The sequence below is a fragment of the Nothobranchius furzeri genome, chromosome 3 (assembly GCF_043380555.1).
Source record: "Nothobranchius furzeri strain GRZ-AD chromosome 3, NfurGRZ-RIMD1, whole genome shotgun sequence".
NCBI lineage: Eukaryota > Metazoa > Chordata > Actinopteri > Cyprinodontiformes > Nothobranchiidae > Nothobranchius > Nothobranchius furzeri.
In genome coordinates, this window is record NC_091743.1 from 54,691,375 (window position 1) to 54,713,947 (window position 22,573).

Genomic DNA, 22,573 nt, shown 5'->3' on the forward strand with positions numbered 1-22,573 from the left:
CGTTTCAGCATGTTTATATGACAAGGTCATAACCATTTGCACTCACACAAGGACAAAGTAAGGTTAAGTTAAACGCTTGACACATAGATAGTCCTTTACCCCAGATCAGAGCATCCGGATCAAAGAAGGCATGTTTCTAAGTTGTCTTGGTAATATTCCTCAACTTGTCAACCTCTGGTTGGCTACACAAATCATAACATGAGAACATTAAAACTGGATCACTCTGGTGATTCATCAGTTCTAGAGAAAGCTTCAGACCGGCCATCTGAAGCAAAATCCTCTTTAACCATCAAAGCTTTTGACACGTCGTCAAAATCTTTTTGCACCTGCGAAGCTGATACAGCAAACAGTTCCTGCAGAACAAGCTGATCTTGTTTAGACTCCTTCAGAGTCCCAGATGCGCGGTTCCATCCGTCTGTTGTGACCCGGAGACAACTCTAAGACCGGACTAGTAGTGCCGCAGTTTCTTCTACGGACCTCGGTGCCTGGAAGTCCGAGGACTTCGACATTCCGGATCTATCACGAGGATCTTCGAGTGGGTATGTAGACATGACAGATTGCGTCGGATGTGTTTTTGATAATAATCAACTTCATAGCTTAACGCAACCAAATTCTTTTACATCCAGAACTCAGCTCTCCTAGATACGGAAGTTCTGATAACATCGCATTCACACATAGGTTTCATACATCACATCTAGTTCCATCCATCACAGTAAATCTTAGTTAACCTGTCATGTTTTAATTGTTTGTAAAATAAATTCTTACTTTTATAAACCTGACTCTTTTCTCAATCAAAACGAAGTGTGTATAATCCCTTAATGAATAAAGAATCCTAGAATCTTCTGATAAACACAGTAAAGACCAAGCAGGGTTGATATTCTATATTTAGATAGAGCATCACAGCTTATTGGTCATAAGTAGAGGTAATATATATTGAGCTCTTAAAGCACTCAATTTCCTAACCCCACATTAAGTATATCGATGATTGGGTTTTTTGTGGCTGTCATCTTCCCAGGCTTTCCTAACAATTTTATAAAGAGGATAGTTAGCTTTTTAATATAAATCGAGATCAGCCAATATACCTCTTTAGTAGAGCCGATTTAGTCAGGCACATCTGCGAGCAGCCCGATGCTGCTGTCAAATTGTATGTAAATGTATGTTAATGTTGCTGAGAAACATCTGCTTAATAAATGCTCCAACATTATTGTGAACTGACATTCCTTTATAACTTCTTTATTTATTTACTCGTTTTATATTTAATACTTGTTCAGTTTATTGATTTGTTTCATTGTTATACAATCACACAGTGCACAAATTTAAGATTTAACAGTTAATAAAATTCAGAGTTCAAAATCTGATTAAAGTTCAGAAACACATCCTCTGTTATTATTAGTGACATTTTAGCAAATAAGGCAGAAAAAGATATCAGCTATTAAAAATCATCCCCAAAAAATCAGAAGCGTCGGCCATTGGCGGACCTTCACCTCTAGATATTGACATCAGCTATAGAAAAACCCATACTAGTCTAGTTCTTACCTTCTTCTCTAAGAGTTCGTAACTCTATCCTCATCTTCATCAGAGCTTCTTCTAGCTCTGAACATCTTGAGCGCTCCTTGTCTAAAGCCAGCTTCATGTCACCGTACTGCATGGGAACAGCTGGCTGAGCCTGTTGAGCCAAGGCTCCATTAGTGGTGGTGCCGACATCTTCCTTCTTCCGCCCAAATATACCCTGTACAGGCAGAAAACGGTGATGAATTTGTACTAATTCATACATTAGATCAAATGTTTTTACAGTAAAAATCTTTCCCTTGGAGCCGATTATTAACCTAATATGGTTTGTACATAATTGCTACATATTTTCCCAGACCTTCTTTTTTTTGGTGGGCTGGTCCATCTTGGCCTGCAGGAAGTCGATGAGTTTGGTCTGTTGGGAGATGGTCCCTTCCATCTTCACCTTCTCATGGGAGTATACAGCCTACAGCAGCACGGAAATCGGAAGCTCAGAGAAGGAAATGCTGGAGACAACTTAAAAAGAGAAGTCCCTTTGGGAACACATGAATCAGGTTTTATCATCATCATCCAGCTGAGATCTCCTTTACTTGCCAACATCAGTTACACAATTTTAATATATAACTGGGAGAATTTCCCTCCCTTGAGAGACCACCGTATTCCATCTGAAAATGAAGGAAATACACCAAACACCTGTATATTTTCTAGCTGGTACTCCAGATCGGTCCTCTCCGTTTTCAGCATATCCGTTTGGTCGAGGGCATCCTGAAGACCTTGAGTCAGACGGAAAATGTGACTTTTCTGGAGGTCCATCTGCTGCTGAAGCTTTCCTTGCTGTGGAGACACAATTTAATCAAAACAAGAAAGAAAACCTGATTTTGACCACTTCTGAATAGTAACACAATCTATTGCATTAAATGGAGATGCACCCCAAACAGACGTCCTGATTATACTTCATACCTCTTCCATCAGCCTCTGTTTCAGTTCTCTCTCCGTCTCAAGTTTCTGCTGTAGGCTGCGGGCGTTCATCTCTAGCATGGCGTGCTTCTTCTCCAGATCATTGAGCTGTGATAACATGTGAGTGTGTGTCAGTTGGTGACACAAGCCAGCCATGAACACATTTTATAAAATAGGATTGCAGCGGCAGAGAAAGCTGAACTTACAGGAACCTTAAAAACTCACAGCTAGAGTTAGAGACGGGCAAATAAAGAGGTAATCTTCATCCGTCTGAGATGTTGGTGAAAATGTATCAAGTGCAAAATAAATAAAAAATAAATAATCGCAATAACAAATGACAAAATTAGGAATGTGCTGCAAAAGCAATAAGAAAAGAGTTTTCAGGGCCCAAAAGGTGACAAAGTGATTTAAATATTTTATGTTTCTCATCTATTCCATCATTGTTGGACTTCTGCAGTCTGAGCTATTTAAGGGATTTCACCTGAAGTTTGAACAAACAGTATTTGCATGAAACATTTTATGCCCCTTATAAGTTGTAGTGTATTTTTATTTAATTTCATTTAAGCCTTAGTTTAGAACTCTCTCTATCGTATAAAACTAATCTTGATTAATTCAGAAGTGTAAAGAAGGGTTAAAGGTAAATGTGACAAACTCACAGTATCAGAAAGACTTTCAGCCTTCAGTCTTTGCTCCTTCAAAGCCTGCTGTAGGGCCAGAATCTCTGCCTTATGCTCTTTGACTGCCAGCTCTACAGCCTGTCGAGACTCAGTGCTGCGCTGTTCCGCACGAAGCCTAAAAGAAAAATAGCAAAACATTATGTCACGTTGCTGCAATGTTTTATGTGCTACAATTGTTTGTTAAAGCATAAAAATAATCTAAATATTACCTGTTTTGCTTCTCATTATCCAGGAGTCTCTGCAGGTCCCGGGTGCGTCTTTCAGCTTGAGTTTTTTCATCCTCCAGAGCACCTCTCCATGCCTCCCACTGCCTCTCCTTCTCCAGCAACTCGTCGTTTAGAGACTCCAGCTCCACCACCTGCTCCTCCAACATGCTGCATGTTGTCTTCAGTGTCTCGATGTTCTGGGACCAGAAACGAAAGGACAGACTCAAGGGAACATCTTTCACAGCTTTTGGCAGCACCACATGATTATTGCCTGCAGTTTCACATGGTTTAAATGACATGTAGCTATTTTAATAACATGTCATTTTTGTGGGCTCAGCTACTTTTAATTGCATTGCTGAGAACATCTTTGCACCTTGTCTACTATCGGAGGAAAAGTGTTTAATACCTGTTTCTGGTTGTTGAGGTGCATCTCACGGTCAGCCACCTCCCTCCTGAGGCGGTCCACCTCCTGGCTGAGCTGCAGCTTATCCTCCCGTTCGTCTGAAGCTTCATCGAGTTGTTTTGACAAGTAGAAGTTTTGGCGGTTCAACTCGGCGTTCTCCTGACTCAGCTGGGTAAGCTGCTCCTCCAGGTCAGTGATCACCTGAGGCAAAACAAACAGGCAGAGCGGTTAGCTTAGCAAAACAGTCAAGGCTCACAAAGGAATCAGTAATGTGCTGTGCTATTGTATTCGAGTTCACCAAAATGATCTGGAGGAGACAAACTCTCACAATGGAATTAGAAATCCTGCACCATCGAAGGTTTTACAGAAGAGAAGAGAGACTTACTGAGCAACTGTCTCTTAAGGCATCAAATTTGCGCTGAATCTCATCTCTGTGGTTCTGCGAGAATCAGATCAGGAGCAAATAAAAAGCAAAAACAAAACAAAGTTTAATTACAACATGTTATAAGAAATGACGCATTTCTACAACAGTTTTAAAAGATAAACAATGTTAAAAATGCATGCATATTTGGACTACATCTACAATAACAATAAACATGCCTCATTAGGATATTTTACCTCATCTCATCTCTCCAAACATGAAAAAAACTTAGTGACAGTCTAACCATTTGCAAACTTGCAACTAACACGCCAACACTTCTGGAACGATTGCTTCCAACTCAGGACAGAAGAGATCAGAACCATCTCTGAAAGCATTTTGAATGTGTAAACCCCTCCTACCCTCAGTGCGGTGATCTCCTCTTCAGCCTCAGCAGTAGTCTCTTCCAGCTCGGTCTTAGCTTGCTGTAGCTGACTCTCCAGAGCAAGGCGGGCAGCCTGCAGACTGCTGATCTGGGACTCACGCTCTTGCAAAGACAAGGTCAACTCAGACACCTGTCTTTTGATCTCCAGCTTCTCTTCTTCATGTTCTAGGCCCATCTGCAAGCAGAAGAAAGTTCGAGAGACTGGTGACTTTATAATATTAAACCAGGTGATTTAAAACAACAGTACCATGGTTGGTAAAAAAATATATACATCCCAGTTTATTTAATCTTTAGATTTTGGAGTCAAACAGAAAGAAAAATAAAATAAGGAGCTTAATTAGGGACATCAAGCCACTAGTTCAGTCAGATTTAGAATTACATAACCACTTTATGCTCCAACATATCCAGATGCATTTAGATGCTGTGTAAATGAAACCAAATAGCCAATTATATTTGATGGTACATCATATGTTTATGTGCGAAAACAGTGCATGTGTGCATGTGTGTGTGTGTGTGTGTGTGTGTGTGTGTGTGTTAGGGGACATTGAGGCCAGCAATTAGTGCCAATCTGTATATCACGTCTCAGTGGTTAAGAGTGTGAGGAGGTAGAAACATGACAACAGGCTGTCAACCAGGAACATCAGCAGACAAACTCAAGAAAAAGGAGAGACTGCAGTCCTCATGTCAAAATGGGTCTTATAATGTTGATTTGCATGAGGCATAATAGATTTTTAGTTTTGAAACAGATTTATGTAAAACTCCAGAACTGAGTTTACTGCTTTATCAGATATGAAGAGTATACCGTTCGCTGGACAAGAATAAAGAAAATCCTTAGTAATCTGGGTACGGCTGCCATTTTTAGACCTGTATTTAATTAGCTGCGTATATGAAAGCTGCCTAAGCTAGCTTGCTGATCAGCTGCCTTAATCCCTTTTCCTGATGGTAATGATGTCAGGCAGAATCTGTGCTGGCTTAAGTGAATTACTTAATCTTGATCTTTATCGATTCAGCACCATCTCTTTGCCTCCTGCTGCCTCACCTCCCGTAACCGGCTCTCCAGCTCCATCAGCCGGCTTCTCCTGGTTTGCTCCTGCTGACTCATCTTCTCCAGGTGTTCTTCTAGTTTGGCATTCTGGGCCTCAAGCTTACCTGCTTGAGATTCCAAATAAAACTTTTGCTGTCGGAGTTCTGAGATCATCTCCTCCTGGGCTTTCCTGACACCCCAAAAAGAAATGTCACATTTTACTTAAAAAGGAACAATAGAATCCACAACAAGTATTCATTGTTTATCAGAATAGTTTGACTTAATGTGAGTTAAAACAGTTTTTAATCTAATTAAACCAAGTGAAAATACAGTTGACACATATGCTAAATATAATCCAGCCACTGTGCATGAAAATGTTGAACAAGCTAATGAAGCAATTAAAGTCAAAATGTGTATAAGGGCTTTTGGGGGGCAGTTTGCGTACATATTCTTCTGGGTGTAGATGCTGCTGTTAGCGGCCAGCTTATTAGCCTCTGACAGCTCAGCTATGCGCTGTTCCAGGTTCTTCATCTTGGAATCCATAGCATTGATGGTCTGTTGGAGGAGAAAACATAAAAACGACCCAATATGTTTGTTTTTGTTATTACCAGACCTGTCAGGAACTTTACAGATATCTAAAGGGATATATTGAACCGAAGTACAATTTCTGGTAAAATCTATAAATAACAACCATCTTACAGCTTGTAGATGGATGTCCTGAATGGCTTATGTTCAGAGAAATGGAAATAAACTAGTTGTCTTGTAAGACCAAACTAGACAGCTGCCCTTTTGAAATAGCTCCGGACTAATTCTCATTGGTTCATGCAAACATTTACTAAACCTTTACAGTGTTACTAGTTTCATGTTATACAGTGATTTCTGACCCCTGGTTGCACTGGAGGAGCCACATTTAGCTGCAGCTGGTGGACATTCACTCCTGTTAATAATCTTGGAATCCCATATAAATGTAATCTGGAATAAAAATCGTTGCATGGACGGTCGGGAAATTCTGGGAATTTGAACTGCTTCAAGGGGGTGCTTTGGTCTTGGCTGTCAAGGCTTATGCTGATGCTATTTATTCAAATAGAGGCTGTTCAGGAAGCTATTGAGCGCGGGTAAGTAAATATCCCATTAAGCTGATTGACCCTGATTTTAGTTAAACAAAATCCTTTCAGGATCCATTTAGGTGTTGCCTGACATGTTTACCATCATGGCCAGATAAATACCTCTAAATGTTCCTTAACGGCTTCAATCTAACACATTAACCAGATTAGACGGCTTAATCCCAGGCTTCACAGAGTAATAAAAATATCTGCTAAACTAACTGGTCTACTTCTAAAGTACATTTCAACACAGTCACACCAGGCAAAAGGAAAAATGAAGAAATCAGAAGAAATCCAAATGAGCTTTGTGTCTTACTTCAGACAATAATTAAAAGGTCTTGTTGACTTACTGCTTTCTGTTCACTGATGAGTTTACAGTTCTCCCTTGACTCCTCCTCCTGCTGTGCCCTCTTCGTCTCGAGGCTCTCCTTCTCTGTCAGGTCCGCCTTCATCTGCGTTTCCAGGACCTGATCGGTCAGAGCCCACCAACATCAGACGTGTCAGACTTCATTTAACAAATTCACACTTGGGCTGTAACCAGTAATTTGCTCCAAGATAAAGCGATCCTTCGTGACAAGATTGTAAATGTACAAAGCAGTAAGGAAACTTTAATTAGTGCTGTTGGTTGTTTTTGTAAAAACACGCAACAGCTCTGACTTCCTTCAGCAGAAACACAGATTTAATGTGTCATGACTGGCGAGGGGTGACTTCATGAAAAACATTAAGATGACCCACCTTGATCTTATCTTCAAAAAGCCTCTCCTTCTGAACAAGCTGCGTTTCCATCCTCTGAGCGGTTGACTGGGCCTCCCTCAGGTTCTCCTCCAGCTCCTGAAGAACATGAGACATGTCAAACATCCTGAAATTTTATACAAAAACTCAACGTAGCCATCAATTAAAAAAATAAAGACACTTGCATTGAAAAGCCTGAAATCCACAAGGTGACTGTAGCGGTGTCTGCTCATGTTGGCTACAGTAAAAAGCATGGATGACAATGAAAGAGTGAGACTGCCCTCTAAAGAGAAGTGTGTATGTGTGGTCTCTAAGGACTATGAGGGCAGCTATAGTTTTATGGTTGGATGAGTGGAAGGAGTGGGCACAGGGCAGTGGGGAAATCAGGGGTGGGGTTGAGCTGAGTATTAATGAGTCTTATCTGTAGCTCGCTCACCAGGATCTTTTCAGCCATCTGTTGGATCTGCTGGGATTTGGTCTGAATGTCATCTTTGAGCTTATTCTCTCGCCGCTCAACCATTTCCAGCCTCTTCACCTGGTTTTCCAGAGTTTTCCTGCCCTCCTGCTTACACCACAAAAGAGAACAAAACAAGATGAATTTCATATCAAAGTCCTCCTTGCAGCCGCTGCTCATTTACTACGACATAAAAGCCACAAAACAAATATTGATGCATTTTGTTTAATATGGTGTGTTTAGTCTGGTACCTCGGTCTCCCTCAGGCGACGTTTTAAAGTATCGCTGGAGTCAGTTTTCCCTCGCAGGCGCTCCAGATCTCTTTCCAGCCGCTCTTTGGCCTGTCGGACATTCTGCAGAAGCTCGGTGGCTTCAGTGCTCGCTTTTACTGCCTGAGGCAATTAAGAAGGTCAAAGGTTATTATTGGATCCCAGGACAAACTTCTCAATGTGCCAGGTTGATTTATACCCAAGGAATATAAAGGGATAAATAGTAGCTTCAAACTATAAAAAACTCCTTACTTCTTACAAAACGATGTAGAACATTTGTAAAAATATATTTAAAACGATCAGTCCTTGAACCGTCACCTTGTCGTGGTGGAGGAGTTTGAGTGTCCTAATGATCCTAGGAGCTATGTTGTCTGGGGCACTTTGTAACCCTGGTAGGGTCTCCCATGACAAATGGGCCTTAGGTAAAGGGTGAGACAAAGAAAGGTTCAGAAGATCTTTCATGGACGTAAAAACAAAGAGTCGGAGTACCCGGCCCGGAGTGTTACCGGGGTCCCACCCTGGAGCCAGGCCTGGGGTTGGGGCCCGTGAGCGAGCGCCTGGTGGACGGGCTTTCACCCATGGGGCCCGACCAGGCCCAGCCCGAACCGGATACATGGGCTCATCCAACTGTGGACCCACCACCCGCAGGAGGAACATGAAGGGTCCGGTGCAGTGTGGATCGGGTGACAGACCGAGGTGGGAGCCTTGGCGGTCCGATCTCCGGACAAGGAAACTGGTTTTTGGGACATGGAACATCACCTCGCTGGCGGGGAAGGAGCAGGAGCTTGTGGCAGAGGTTGAGTGGTACCGGCTAGATATAGTCGGACTCACCTCGACGCATAGCATTGGCTCTGGAACCCAAGTCCTTGAGAGGGGTTGGACACTCTCCTTTGCTGGAGTTGGTCCGGGTGAGAGGCGGAGGGCTGGGGTGGGCTTTTTGTTAGCCCCAAGACTCTCTGCCTGTGTGTTGGGGTTTACTCCGGGGGATGAGAGGGTTGCTTCCCTGCGCCTTCGAGTCAGGAAACGGGTCCTGACTGTTGTTTGTCCTTATGCTCCAAATATCGGTTCAGAGTACCCACCCTTTTTGGAGTCCCTGGGACGAGTGCTAGATAGTGCTCCATCAGGGGACTCCATTGTCCTGCTGGGGGACTTCAGTGCTCACAGGGTCAATGACAGCATGACCTGGAGGGGTGTGATTGGGAGGAACGGACCGCCTGATCTGAACTCGAGTGGTGTTTCGTTATTGAACTTCTGTGCAAGTCGCAGTTTGGCCATAACGAACACCATGTTCGAACATAAGGATGCCCATCGGTACACTTGGTACCAGGACAGCCTAGGTCGCAGGTCGATGATAGACTTTGTAGTTTTATCATCTGACCTGCGGCCGTAGGTTTTGGACACCCGAGTGAAGAGAGGAGCGGAGCTGTCAACTGATCACCACCTGGTGGTGAGTTGGATCAGATGGCAGGGGAAGATGCCGCGTAGACCTGGCAGACCCAAACGCATAGTGAGGGTCTGCTGGGAACGCCTGGCAGAAGAACCTGTCAGGACGGTCTTCAACTCCCACCTCTGGCAGAGCTTTCATCGCGTCCCGAGAGCAGTGGGGGACATCGACTCCGAGTGGGCCTTGTTCCACTCTGCGATTGTTGAGGCGGCTGTTGCTAGCTGTGGTCGCAAGGTGGCCGGTCTCAGTCGTGGTGGCAACCCCCGTACCTGCTGGTGGACACCAGAGGTTTGAGGAGCCGTCAGGCTGAAGGAGGCCTACAGGGCGTGGCTGGTCTGTGGGTCTCCGGAGGCAGCAGACGGGTACCGGATAGCCAAGCGGGGTGCAGCAGTGGCAGTTGCCGAGGTAAAATCTCGGGCGTGGGAGGAGTTTGGTGAGGCCATGGAGAAAGACTATCGATTGGCGCCAAAGAGGTTCTGGCAAACTGTCCGGCACCTCAGGAGAGGGAGGAAACAACTCGCTCACACTGTTTACAGTGGGGATGGGGAACTGCTGACATTGACTGAGGCTATAGTCAGGCGGTGGAAGGAATACTTTGAGGAGCTCCTCAATCCCACCTTCCGCATTCCGAGGAGGAACCAGAGCCGGGAGACCTGGGGATGGACTGTCCCATCTCGGGGGCAGAAGTTGCTGAGGTAGTCAAACAACTACACAGCAGCGGAGCACGGGGGGGCGAATGAGAGTCATCCTGGGTATCTCAAGGCTATGGATGTGGTAGGGCTGTCGTGGCTGACACGTCTCTGTAACATTGCGTGGTCATCGGGGGTAGTTCCTGTGGAGTGGCAGACTGGGGTGGTGGTCCCCATCTTTAAGAAGGGTGATCGGAGGGTGTGTTCCAGCTATAGGGGGATCACACTCCTCAGCCTCCCTGGAAAGGTCTACTCCAAGGTACTGGAGAGGAGGGTCCGATCGATAGTTGAATCTCAGATTTAGGAGGAGCAATGTGGTTTTCGTCCTGGCCGTGGAACTGTGAACCAGCTCTATACCCTTGCAAGGGTGATGGAGGGGGCATGAGAGTTTGCCCAACCACCAATCCACATGTGTTTTGTGGATTTGGAGAAGGCTTATGACCGTGTCCCCAGGGGCACCCTGTGGGGGACGCTCCAGGAGTATGGGGTGGGTGGCCTTTTGTTGAGGGCCATTCAGTCCATTTACCAGAGGAGCGTGAGTTTGGTCCTCATAGCCAGTAGTAAGTTGGACCTGTTCCCGGTGAGGGTTGGACTCCGCCAGGGCTGCCCTTTGTCACCGATTCTGTTCATAACCTTTATGGACAGAATTTCTAGGCGCAGCCGTGGTGTGGAGTGTGTCAAGTTTTGTGGCAGGAGAATCTCGTCTCTGCTTTTTGCGGATGATGTGGTCCTCCTAGCTTCATCCAGCTCTGACCTTCAACTCTTGCTGGTTAGGTTCGCGGCCGAGTGTGAAGCGGCTGGGATGAGGATCAGCACCTCCAAATCTGAGACCATGGTTCTCGACCGGGAAAGGGTGGCTTGCTAACTCCGGGTCGGGAGAGAGGTCCTACCTCAAGTGGAGGAGTTTAAGTATCTTGGGGTCTTGTTCACGAGTGAGGGTAGGAGGGATCGGGAGACCGACAGGCGGATTGGTTCGGCGTCTGCATTGATGCGGACGCTGAGCCGATCTGTCGTGGTGAAGAGGGAGCCAAGCTAGAAAGCCAGGCTCTCGATTTACCGGTCGATCTACGTCCCAATCCTCACCTATGGTCATGAGCTTTGGGTAATGACCGAAAGAACGAGATCGTGAATACAAGCGGCCGAAATGAGTTTCCTCCGTAGGGTGGCCGGGCTCAGACTTAGAGATAGGGTGAGGAGCTCGGACATTCGGGAGGTACTCAGGAGAAGAACCGCTGCTCCTCCGGATCGAAAGGAGTCAGTTGAGGTGGTTTGGGCATCTGGTCAGGATGCCTCCTGGACGCCTCGGGCATGTCCTGCTGGCAGGAGGCCCCCGGGTCGACCCAGGACACGTTGGAGAGGTTACATCTCCAATCTGGTCCAGGAAAGCCCTGGGGTCCTGCCGGAGGAACTGGTGGAGGTGGCTGGGGAGAGGACGGTCTGGAGCTCTCTAGTTGGGAAGCTGCCCCCGCGACCCGGACCCAGATAAGTGGAGGAAAACGACGACGAGGACGACAATCAGTCATTAGATAAAATAAAAGGGTTTGTTTGTGACAAAGTAAGAAATACACAATGACAGTGGTTATTAACATTTACCTTGGACAGTTTGTCCTGAAGTTCTTGAATTTTCACCTGCTGTTCAGAGTTTGTCTAAAATAAAAAAGAAAACTGATCAAACTTTCATTCGTCTTCTGTAATCATCTCTTCCTGTAAGGGTCACAGGTGTCCATCTCCTGCAGTGACCAGGTGGAAGGTGGGGTAAATTCTGAACAAGTCGCATGCCCATCAAATGGACATGTTTAGACAGTCACACTTATTGAGACCTAATCAACAGTTGTTACCCAACATGCATGTTCTTGGTCAGTAGGAGGGGAACCGGAGAGAACAGTTCTACCACACAACCAGTGATCAGACTTATCCAACATAACAAAAACTTCTGTTAAACAGAAAAGGTGTCTTTTTCCTTTACCTTCTCAAGTTTGGAGAGAAGCTCCTCCACGTCAGCCTTTCCCTGTTCTTTAGCCTAAATATAATAAACATTGAGAGGATTAATCAATGCCCAGAAGTCATTGTTTGCCCAGAAGTTTTCTTAGAAACCACATCTGGTTTAAAAACAACAAACTTTTAGGGCATAAAAAAGTTAAGTGTTGGTTCTCCAGGTCAGACAAGGAGTTCCTTTCCAAAGGGGGTTTCTAAAGCACATCAGCATTAGATAGCTGTTACTGACATTCATATAAATGCTAAGGAGTAAACAATTCTAATGTTACTCACACTTAAGTCAGTTGCGGATTAATCAGAATAGAAAAAAAAATAATAATTTCGTGAGCGCTGGCTTGTATGGATATCGTGTGCTTTTGAATTTTAAATGGCTCACGTCTTTCCTTCTTATTATTCTGTTTAAACAGTTTAGTTTTTCATTAAGACAATATTATAAGCTAAAGCATCATCAACTAATCAGATTATTTTTAGTTATAAGCAGCCTAAATGTCTGCCTAGGGCTGGAACGATAATCAACAAATCAATCGTACGACAGATGAAAACAAACTCAATAATTTTTCCACCCTCAATACATCGGTCTTTGTCAGACACGTGACGATCACATCCCCCTCAGCGCCATTTTAGGAGTAAGACTTGTGTGGCTAGGGGAAGCCGCAGCTGAAGTTGAAGAACGAGAGTTAAAAAGGATGGATGAAAAGAACAAGGATGAACGCATCCCTTACAGGAATAAAATTGTGAAGGGGGCTAGAGATGGGTATTTTCAGACATTGTCTACAATCAATAACGTTGATCTCTACGACCTCAAAGGAAACAAACGGAGCTCAGATGTTTAATTACTGGCAAAAATATATCACTTAAGTTAAATAAAGGTTTAATTGTTTATGTTTATGTATTTGCATTTTAAAGGGTGTACTTGCATTATTATGACATTTTAAAGGGACTTTACAGAGTTTTGAATTTTTATGCTCATGATTGCCCCCTCAGGCCAAATGCGTAACGGCAGCTTCAATAGTAGGCTCGTGCACGAGGCGCGCATGCTGTACGTGCACACTCCTGAACGAAAATAACAGCTGAGACAGTCAGCTCTGTGTGTGTGTGTGTGTGTGTGTGGCCCGGAGGACAGAGGACAGGAGATCGCGCAGCTAATTAATTAAATAATTTGGTTCTGTACCTTTATCTTCAGCACAGCCGACAAAGGTTTATGATGGGTCAGTCCGTCAGCTTCACAGAGCTTCCCTTCCCTTGCTTGAAAAATTGTTCCAAAATGAAAGTTGAACCCACATCTTTTTTTATCTGTGAATTCAATGCCGTTCGGCGAGTCTCAAATAAAAATTTGGACATCTTACTGTAAAAAAGTATACCATTAATGTAAAAAATAAACTCTAAATAAATGTAGTTCACATCTAGATTCAAACTCAGATATTCCGCACGGGAATCCGTCTTCTAACTAGGTGAGCTAAAGCGCCGGTAATGTCTTTTGTATCCGTAGCTTTTATATCCTTGATGACAGCTGAAACAACGTCCAAAGAACGGTTCAGAGCGAAAATGGATATTTTGTTGCTAATTTGCAGGAAATGTCTAGAAGAAAGTAGCTAAGGGTCCTCAGAAATGTAGCTAGGTTCATCACTAGGCGTTAGGAACAGCAACAAAATCGCTCAGTTGGCACTACCTCACTCTCTGCTGCTAAAGCTACTGATAGCAAATACTACGGGCTATGCCTGAGCGTGAACGAGCATGAAGCAGCCTGCTCGACCCGAGCAGCTCTCTTTTTCTGTGATTTTACAGAAAAACAGGCAATCACAGTAAAAATGCCAGGGCTCATTCTACAGGACCAGGGCATTGCAGGAGAATGTATGAACAAGAAATTTATTATTTTTATACATTTTTTGGCTGTCAAACTTCCATAATGCCCCTTTAACATTATTTAAGTGGTTATTTTGGTCTCGATAATGTCGACAATAATATCTTTTATTGTCAATAATTTGTTGGATAATATATCGTCCAGCAAAATTTGTTATCGTCCCAGGCCTACATCTGCCTCTGTAAAACGAACTGTAAGACAGTTCAAGTACCTTTTGAATTCTCTGCTGGTATTCCACAGCTTTCCGTTTGAGCTCCTCGCTTGTTTGTCTGGAGTCTCTGAGCTCAGACTCGTAGAGGTCGCTGCGACGCCGAGCAGCGGACAGGTCCTCCTCCAGCTGCCTGATGGTCACCTGCATTTCCTCCAGTTGGGCATGGTACTCCTGAGGTCATCGATAGAATCAGTAGTATGCATTGGAGAGTGGCAGCTTAATATCATATGTTTGGGGCGATCACTCTTCTTCATTTATTTATTTTGTAATTCCTTAAGTAAAACAATCCAAGTTAAAAAAAAAAGAGTATAAAAAGACAGATACAGTGAAGAGTATAACTGACTGAGCCAAAGCAGTTGTTAAATGTTCACTTTGCTGTGGTGCCAGTTTAAAACTGAGATATCAACACGGGACAGGCAGCGTTTGAATCAAGCTCTGCTCAGACAACGACAGACTTCTCATATCTGCTGACACCGTTTCTTTGTGCTGTGATCTCCCGAAACCGCAATGCTCTGTGCCAATTACCATTTATCAGCAAAAATGTCAAATTCAAAGATAAAACATTACAACTTCACATAGCAGAGCTCCAAGTGGAAGGAAACCCAACACTAGAATATGTCAGAATCTCTGCAGACATAGAAACACTAGAAACTCAGAATCTGATGAAAATCCTCCAGCAACGACATCAGGTGACATTTTGTATGAAACCAAACTTTTACTAAGGTTATTTAGGGTTTCCATCTGTAAAAACGTGTGTATTTATTAGTCATTTAAGTCATCAAACTGTTGCATGTGAGGGTGGGTGGATCGCCTGAGTAACATTGAAGGTTTTTAACCTTACAGGGATAACATCTGCGGGGATGACCTTTGTGAGTTCTGGGCACTCAAGAGGGCAAGCCCCATCTGTTCAACACTGAGAAGGAATAATATCACACTGCTTCCTTAGTTACTCCACTACCAGCTACAGCTTAAAAACAGAAAAGTCTCAGTAGGACAGAAGCCTTGTGTATTTCCCCAAGTAAGTAAGTATGAGACAAAGAAGAGGGAGAAATGACATACTTGTTCCTTAATCTCTTGTAGCTTGTTGCTCTGTTCTCTTATGTCATGCAGAAGCTGCATGGCCTTATCGTCCTCTCTGGAGACTTCCACACGCGCCTCCTCCAAGCTTCTCTTCAGGCTCTGCAGACACACGTGTGCAAATTGAATTGGCACCTTTTTTAAAAGATTGTCGAGGACAGTGATGCAAAAGGAAGAAAATATTTTGCAATGGAGTTCAACCATTTCCCAGAACTGTACTAAAAGAAGCTGGTATGACTCACGCTGCATTCAGTAATGTAGGTGGCGAGGTCTTGCTCCAGGATGCTTCTCTGTGTCTCTGAGGCTTTCAGCTCCACATCCTTCTGGTGGAGGACCGACTCCAGGTCAGTCATTTTACGCTGGAACCTGGAGATTTCCTGCTCCATCTATATACGTCAAAGAAAAAATCATCTTACTCAGTACCTTCAAGAAATGGATAATTTATGGCATCAAAAGCCTTTTGGTGTTCTGTCTGTGTGAGCTAAAGCTCGTACTGTAGGATCGCCATAAACAAGCAGCACAATCCTCGTATGCCAAGGGACACGTGGCCAGTATAACGGATTCAGATTCAGATTATAGCTGATTTCTCAGACCCATCACTCTACCATGGAAGCCTCGAATCATGAAGCTGTAATGTTGTACAAACAGGAAGATTATCTTGGCTTATTAGAGCACCAACAGAAGCTTTCTTGATCGCTCTTTAGCAAGCCTGCCAATTTAAACACAACAAGTCTGGAAATAAAACCCAAAATGATTAAATGAAAATAGATTTTTACAGTTTCCAATAAACAATTAAGTCTGTGTAAAATTCTTTCTTCCAAACAGAAGCGTTTAATAATCATTTCGGGAAAAGGGGCTTATTGAGAGTAGTCAAAATCAATCACAGGCAGATGAAACTCTGAATATAAGCTTCCAAAGACAACAAGTTAATGAAAACTGTAGTGACAGAGATCTGTTAATAAGGATAAAACATGAATAAAAGCGTAAGACTGTGCCCACCCACCTTATGGCATTTGTCTTGAGTTTCTTGTAATTCTTTGCCTTTAAGATGCAGCTTCTTTTCCATAGAGTTGGTCTTAGCAGGAGAGTTTAGGCCTGGAGACACTGACCTGAGGAGAGAACATCCTACTGTCAGAATGGTGAAATGTTAGAATTTGTTATTGCCAGCTTATATGTTCAAAGTTTACACAGGCAAGTCAGAGCTGCATTAATTATGATCACTTAAGCTTAAAAAGAAAGAAGAGTGGTCAGAAGACATCAAATCAAAGTGGACTGCGTGAACCTGTTAAACCAGGAGTGGCATGATTCACCCAATAACAGTGTGGGACTAGAATCATTTGCGCTTTTTCTCACAAAATAATATTAATGAAGCTTTCACCCTGTGCCGTTTGCTGGGCAGGGTCAACTTTGATCCTGATACACACAGATTTCCTGTTTATGCAGAGACATCTCCTTTTTATTTCTATGTAGTAAACACATTAAATTTCCAACCTTCTCATAACAAGGCAACTCTGAAAAGATTAAAAAATAAATGAAATGTATGAATGAGTTTACAAATACCACAGAGATCTTAAATAAAGTTGACTCCGTCTGAGTCACAGTGTTAAAAATAATCACAAAGGCAAACACTGCTGTCTCTGTGCTAACCTCCCCCTGAAATGCATTTATGGACGGCACACATATTCAAAACCCCTATACCACCTACGCGCACAAACACACACACACACACACAAACACACACACACACACACAATTATTTTTTTTACAAGAATCACAATTGAATAGGGAGACACTCCAAATTAAATTTTTTACCTAAACCTAAAACGAAAGGAGAAACCATTTTGGACGTCCTAATTCAGCCTCTTCTTTAGTTAAATAAATAAAGATGAGCTTTGCACAGATAAGATGGATTGAGCCCTCCAGCTGGGGAGTTTTGGGCTGAGCTAGACGATTCATTTCAATTTAGGTTTCTTTTCATAAAACTGCCAAACTATAAAAAGATGGAGATTTATTCCAAACACATTCTAAGTCTTATTTTATCTGAAATTGAAGCAGATAACAGTTTAAGAATGAAAAAAGTTTAAGTATTTTTGGTAGTTGTGAACATCATGTAAAGAAAAGGACAGGAAAAAAACACTTCAGACCACTCTGTGGTTGAGGTTTGTCATTTCTTTGAACTGCAGAGGAACAATCTTCGGTGCAACCAGTCAAACAGACATTATAAATGCAATATAACATCAGTAACTGCAAAAATATGCAGAGAATAAAAGGTAACTAGAAATATGATTTTATTTGCAAGAAACGAGTAAGAATGATGGAGCGTTTTTTTTACTGTAAACAAAACATTAATGGAAAAATAATGTTAAAGAAATCTGAGAAACATTCATTCTTTGAGAAATTATATAACGATGGAGAAAAATAAGCAACAGTTGAGAAGTAGTTTGCTGCTTTTATACAACATCCCTTCTCCTTCCTTCCAATTGCCAATATGGCACTTTTAAATGACACAAATGCACATTCTTATTGAGACCTGCACCTAAAATCTCCAAAAAGAACGAGTCATGTTTCAGTGGAGAAGTCTCTCTTGTACGTGAGCAGAGCTACTGGCCTAGTAGTAACACTGTGAGGGAGATCGAGGACTCCGTTGAAAACATAAGAAAGCTTGTGCGCGTCCTAAGAGATTTCTCCAAAATCTCACCATTAGCTGCCAACATGCTCCTCCAAACAGAAATCCTAAACCTTGTAATAGCATAAGACGAGGGTAAAACTGTCAGTTAAATAATTAGAACGCATCCTCTGAGGACGTGGAATACAACTTTAGAGCTGCTAAAGCCATCTGGCATCATTCAGAGCATTCTGATAGAGCTGTTAACATATCTTATCGAGAGTTAGGTGTCGCACCAGACTGTCAAAACTGATCCTGTTGTCAACCCAAACCATCAGTAGGCAAAAAAAAAAAAAAAAAAACAACTGAGATCCACTGATTTAATGCAACTACAGTGCACATGGTGTCTGTTGCTTCATTCATCATTTTGCTTCCTTTTGCCAATTTAATTATCATTTTCTTTACACAGTATGGTTAAAAAAAGTCCATGGAGAAGAATATGACGTTCAACACATTTCAGAATGTTTTTGTAATCAGAATAAAAAACCAAAGTGACTGACTGCACTTCTTAATCATATTGTGGTGGACTTAGATCCTATTAAAAAGTAATTTTAGTAGTTTTAGATTTTCTTTGGCTGTGTTTGCTGCTAATGCTATTCTCAACGATTCACCAGTTCAGTTGGTGGTTATGTGGCTTTCAACAACACTTTGCAGTTTTAGCATCTCTGAGCTGCGGGGTGCCTGAGGGATCTGTGCTTGGAACAATATTATCTCCTAAGTTTCCCTCGGTCAGCTCACGGGTCCCCGGAAAAACAAAAAAATGAATGCAAGTCAATGGAGCTAAAAGAGCCATTTTCTAATCTGCTTTGCCCTACGCCCTGGATCGCACGTATGTTGTACTGCTATTTAAATGACAAGTAATGAAGTGTGTTTCTACCACACCAGTCACTTACTTTGAGATTTATCAACTTGATTTGTTGCATGACTACGAATCAGACGTCGGATATATGATGCAACCACATCATCTCCTCTCCCCTAGCGTAGCTGCTACTTACCACATGGCCAGATTTATGGTGGTTCTTTCCTCCTGAAAGAAGGATTTGAAGTTCGCTGAACCTCTGTTTTTCTTCGTGTCTGGTTCAATGAAGCGCATTTGTTGTCCTGGACTTATTTTCATATAAAACCTAAAATAATGTTTCCCCCATTCAAAAATAAGCGTGTTTTTGGCATCAAAATGCATCTTTAAAATTCACGGACATCATATGTGGAATCCATGGTGCATAACAAGCGGAATTATAAAATAGCGTTTTTTAGCCCCATTGACTTGTATTCATTTTTTCGTTCTTCTGAGGAACCATGTTCTGGAAGTAGATGGGCGTGTCTTAGGCTCCCTATAATCTTATTTTAGGCCATTGCCAGAAACCCAATAGTGCCATCACTGTTATAAAAACAATCTGCATCTTGATTCACAAAGCCTACTGATGACGAAAACAGAGCTGTTACACGGATCTTACCTGTTACTACACTACACGGGGCGACGGTGGCACAGGAGTTAAGTGCTCGCCCCGTAATCGGAAGGTTGCTGGTTCAAGTCCCGCTCAGTCTGTCGCTGTCGTTGTGTCCTTGGGCAAGACACTTAACCCACATTGCCTGCTGGTGGTGGTCGGAGGGACTGGTGGCGCCAGTGCTCGGCAGCCTCGCCTCTGTCAGTGCGCCCCAGGGCAGCTGTGGCTACATTGTAGCTCATCCCCACCAGTGTGTGAATGTGTGTGTGAATGGGTGAATGACTGATTGTGTTGTAAAGCGCCTTGGGGGGTTCTAGGACTCTAGAAGGCGCTATATCAAATACAGGCCATTTACCATTTTACACATCTTCCTGGCTGAAATTTAAAAATGGATAATTTATTTATTTTCAGCTATGACACAGGAAAACAAATGTTCTGGTTTTTGCTCCAAATCAAGTTCCTGAAGGGATAAAATGGCCCAAACTATTAAGCTGATAAGGCTAAATAATCTACTGCACAGTTCATTTTCAATCGCGTATTTATATTTGATAAACATGTTTAAGTCTGTTTTAATTTAAAGGGACTTTACGGACTTTTGAATTTTTATGCTCGTGACTGCCCCCTCAGGCCAAAAGCGTAACGGCAGCTTCAATAGTAGGCTCGTGCACGAGGCGCACATGTTGTACGTGCACACTCCTTAATGAACATAACAGCTGAGACAGTCCCGTGTGTGTGTGTGTGGCCCGGAGGACAGAGGACAGGAGATCGCGCAGCTAATTAATTAAATAACTTGGTTCTGTACCTTTCTCTTCAGCACAGCCGACAAAGGTTTAAGATGGGTCAGTCCTCCTGCATGCTCAGATCATTCCCTTCCCTTGCTTGAAAAATTGTTCCAAAATGAAAGTTGAACCAACATCTTTTTTATCCGTGAATTTAATGCCGTTCGGCGAGTCTCAAAAATTTGGGCATCTTACTGTAAAAAAAATATACCATTAATGTAAAAAATAAACTCTAAATGAACTATGTTCACACCCAGAATCGAACCCAGGTCTTCAGCATGGGAGTCAGACATCTTACAAGGTGAGCTACACTACAGTAACATTCACAGTATCTGTACCTTTTATACCCTTGATGACAGCTGAAACAACATCAAACCAAAGAACGGTTCGAAGTGAAAATGGCTATTTTGCTGCTAATTTGCAGGAAATATCTAGAAGAAAGTTCTACAGAAAGTAGCTAAGGGTCCTCAGAAATGTAGCTAGGTTCGTCACTAGGCGTTAGGAACAGCGACAAAGTGGCACTGCCTCTCTCTCTGCTGCTAAAGCTACTGATAGCAAATGCTACGGGCTATGCCCGAGCGTGAACGCACATGAAGCAGCCTGCTCGACCCGAGCAGCTCTCTTTTTCTGTGATTTTACAGAAAAACAGGCAATCACAGTAAAAATGCCAGGGCTCATTCTACAGGACCAGGGCGTTGCAGGAGAATGTATGAAGAAGAAATTTATTATTTCTATACATGTTTTGGCTGTCAAATTCCATAATGCCCCTTTAATGATTTTCAACAACAAAAAAATCGCAATTTTTATCTGATATGGTAATTCAAGGTTTTTTTTGTGTTGCAACACTTTTAACTTTACTCTTTTTTATGAAGCGCCTCATGATTTTTATCTTGAGGCGCTACAGAACAGATTGTTTTCTTTTCTTTCTTTACTTCTATTTAATTAAATACTGTGTTTCCTGTTAACAGTGGCCCAAAACTCTTACAATACCGTTCATTAAAACCCATTTTTGCTTTGCTACAACCCCAGTTCTTAGGTCTCAATATCAGCTTTTTAACAAATTTGAGACTCAATTAAATATTTCCCTGCTTGTCTATGAAGTTATAATCGTCCAGACTCCCACTTCAGCGACCTTTTAACTCATTAAATTCCTATTAGACGTCTAATGGTCAAGGCTTTCTGGATGTTCGTCCCTCTTGACAGAAAACAAGAGGGGACTGCATTACTGTCCTGGATCCCAGACTGTGGAAGAGTCCTCCTCTGGGAATCAGGGTGCCAAGATCTCTTCAGTGATTCACTGAATGTTAGATTCGCCCATCTTAAGGTTCTCTTTTTGCATTGATTTAAATTTCAAATGTTGCTTTTATCCAATTCTCTTAACTATCTGCTTGTATTTTTTGTGTCCATATTATATGCAGTAAAAATTGTTACATAAATACAAATCTGTCATTTATTACATATATACGAAAATATAGTTTTGTGCCAATCCGTTAAGAGAAATCAAAGAAAAATTTGTCATTAACAATGAAGAGACACAACTGGTGTTTGAAAAAATAAATTAATAAAATGCATAAAAACACAGCAATTACATCAATTCTCTAAACACATAATTAACACGTCATCAGGCGTTACACCGGGATCATTTAATTTTCCTTTTTGGTTTTGTAATGAGGAATGTGAGCGTTAATGTCCATTTATCCACACAAAACTGTAATTCTAAAAGCTCTGAGGTCCTCTTAGTCAAATATAGCAAAGAAAATGACTGGCCTCAGATGAAAACCATGAACAGATGAATGATGGTGTAACAGCAAGGAGCAGAGACATTAGACGAGAGAGAGGGAAAATAAGAGGAGGAGATAAGACGGGTAAAGATGGGGGTGGGGACCAGGAAAGAAGAAAAAAAAAACATCACGGTAGTAACCATAGAAAGATTTTCTCCCCCAATCTGAGCTCTTATCCTTTTTCCTGTCTCATCTGGTAATGCTTTTTCATCTCTTTTCATGCTGCTGCTGTTTTGATCCGCAGTCTCCAGCATCATTAACCTGCTAGAGCACTGGCATGGGGATGCAGAAATGAAACCCATGCCTCTGCATTATTATCAGGGGTTAAGAAGCCAAACACCATTAGGATAAATTACAGTCCCAAGCTGTAAAAGTCAGGAGCCCATTATGCTTCACAGCAACAGAGGAACCACAGTAGGAGCGGCGAGGGTGGGAGTGTGCCTCTGTGTGGGGGTTCCACTTCTCAGCAGACCTCATTGACACACTCAG

General features: G+C 42.6%; 1 protein-coding gene across 1 annotated transcript in view; it reads right to left on the reverse strand.

Annotated features, from left to right (window-relative positions):
• Positions 1-22,573, reverse strand: part of cita (citron rho-interacting serine/threonine kinase a) — a 43,307-nt gene that overhangs the window by 11,504 nt on the left and 9,230 nt on the right. Inside the window, exons 11-32 of the mRNA XM_070549338.1 lie at positions 16,418-16,523; positions 15,657-15,800; positions 15,397-15,516; positions 14,338-14,508; positions 12,237-12,290; positions 11,864-11,917; positions 8,456-8,554; positions 8,120-8,260; positions 7,851-7,979; positions 7,418-7,513; positions 7,033-7,149; positions 6,025-6,134; positions 5,595-5,769; positions 4,533-4,730; positions 4,138-4,191; positions 3,756-3,953; positions 3,353-3,546; positions 3,123-3,258; positions 2,470-2,574; positions 2,203-2,343; positions 1,868-1,975; positions 1,537-1,729 (exon numbers count right to left, since the gene is read on the reverse strand). Coding sequence (XP_070405439.1) covers positions 1,537-1,729; positions 1,868-1,975; positions 2,203-2,343; positions 2,470-2,574; positions 3,123-3,258; positions 3,353-3,546; positions 3,756-3,953; positions 4,138-4,191; positions 4,533-4,730; positions 5,595-5,769; positions 6,025-6,134; positions 7,033-7,149; positions 7,418-7,513; positions 7,851-7,979; positions 8,120-8,260; positions 8,456-8,554; positions 11,864-11,917; positions 12,237-12,290; positions 14,338-14,508; positions 15,397-15,516; positions 15,657-15,800; positions 16,418-16,523 — 2,843 coding nt within the window. The remainder of the gene's footprint in view (positions 1-1,536; positions 1,730-1,867; positions 1,976-2,202; positions 2,344-2,469; positions 2,575-3,122; positions 3,259-3,352; positions 3,547-3,755; positions 3,954-4,137; positions 4,192-4,532; positions 4,731-5,594; positions 5,770-6,024; positions 6,135-7,032; positions 7,150-7,417; positions 7,514-7,850; positions 7,980-8,119; positions 8,261-8,455; positions 8,555-11,863; positions 11,918-12,236; positions 12,291-14,337; positions 14,509-15,396; positions 15,517-15,656; positions 15,801-16,417; positions 16,524-22,573) is intronic.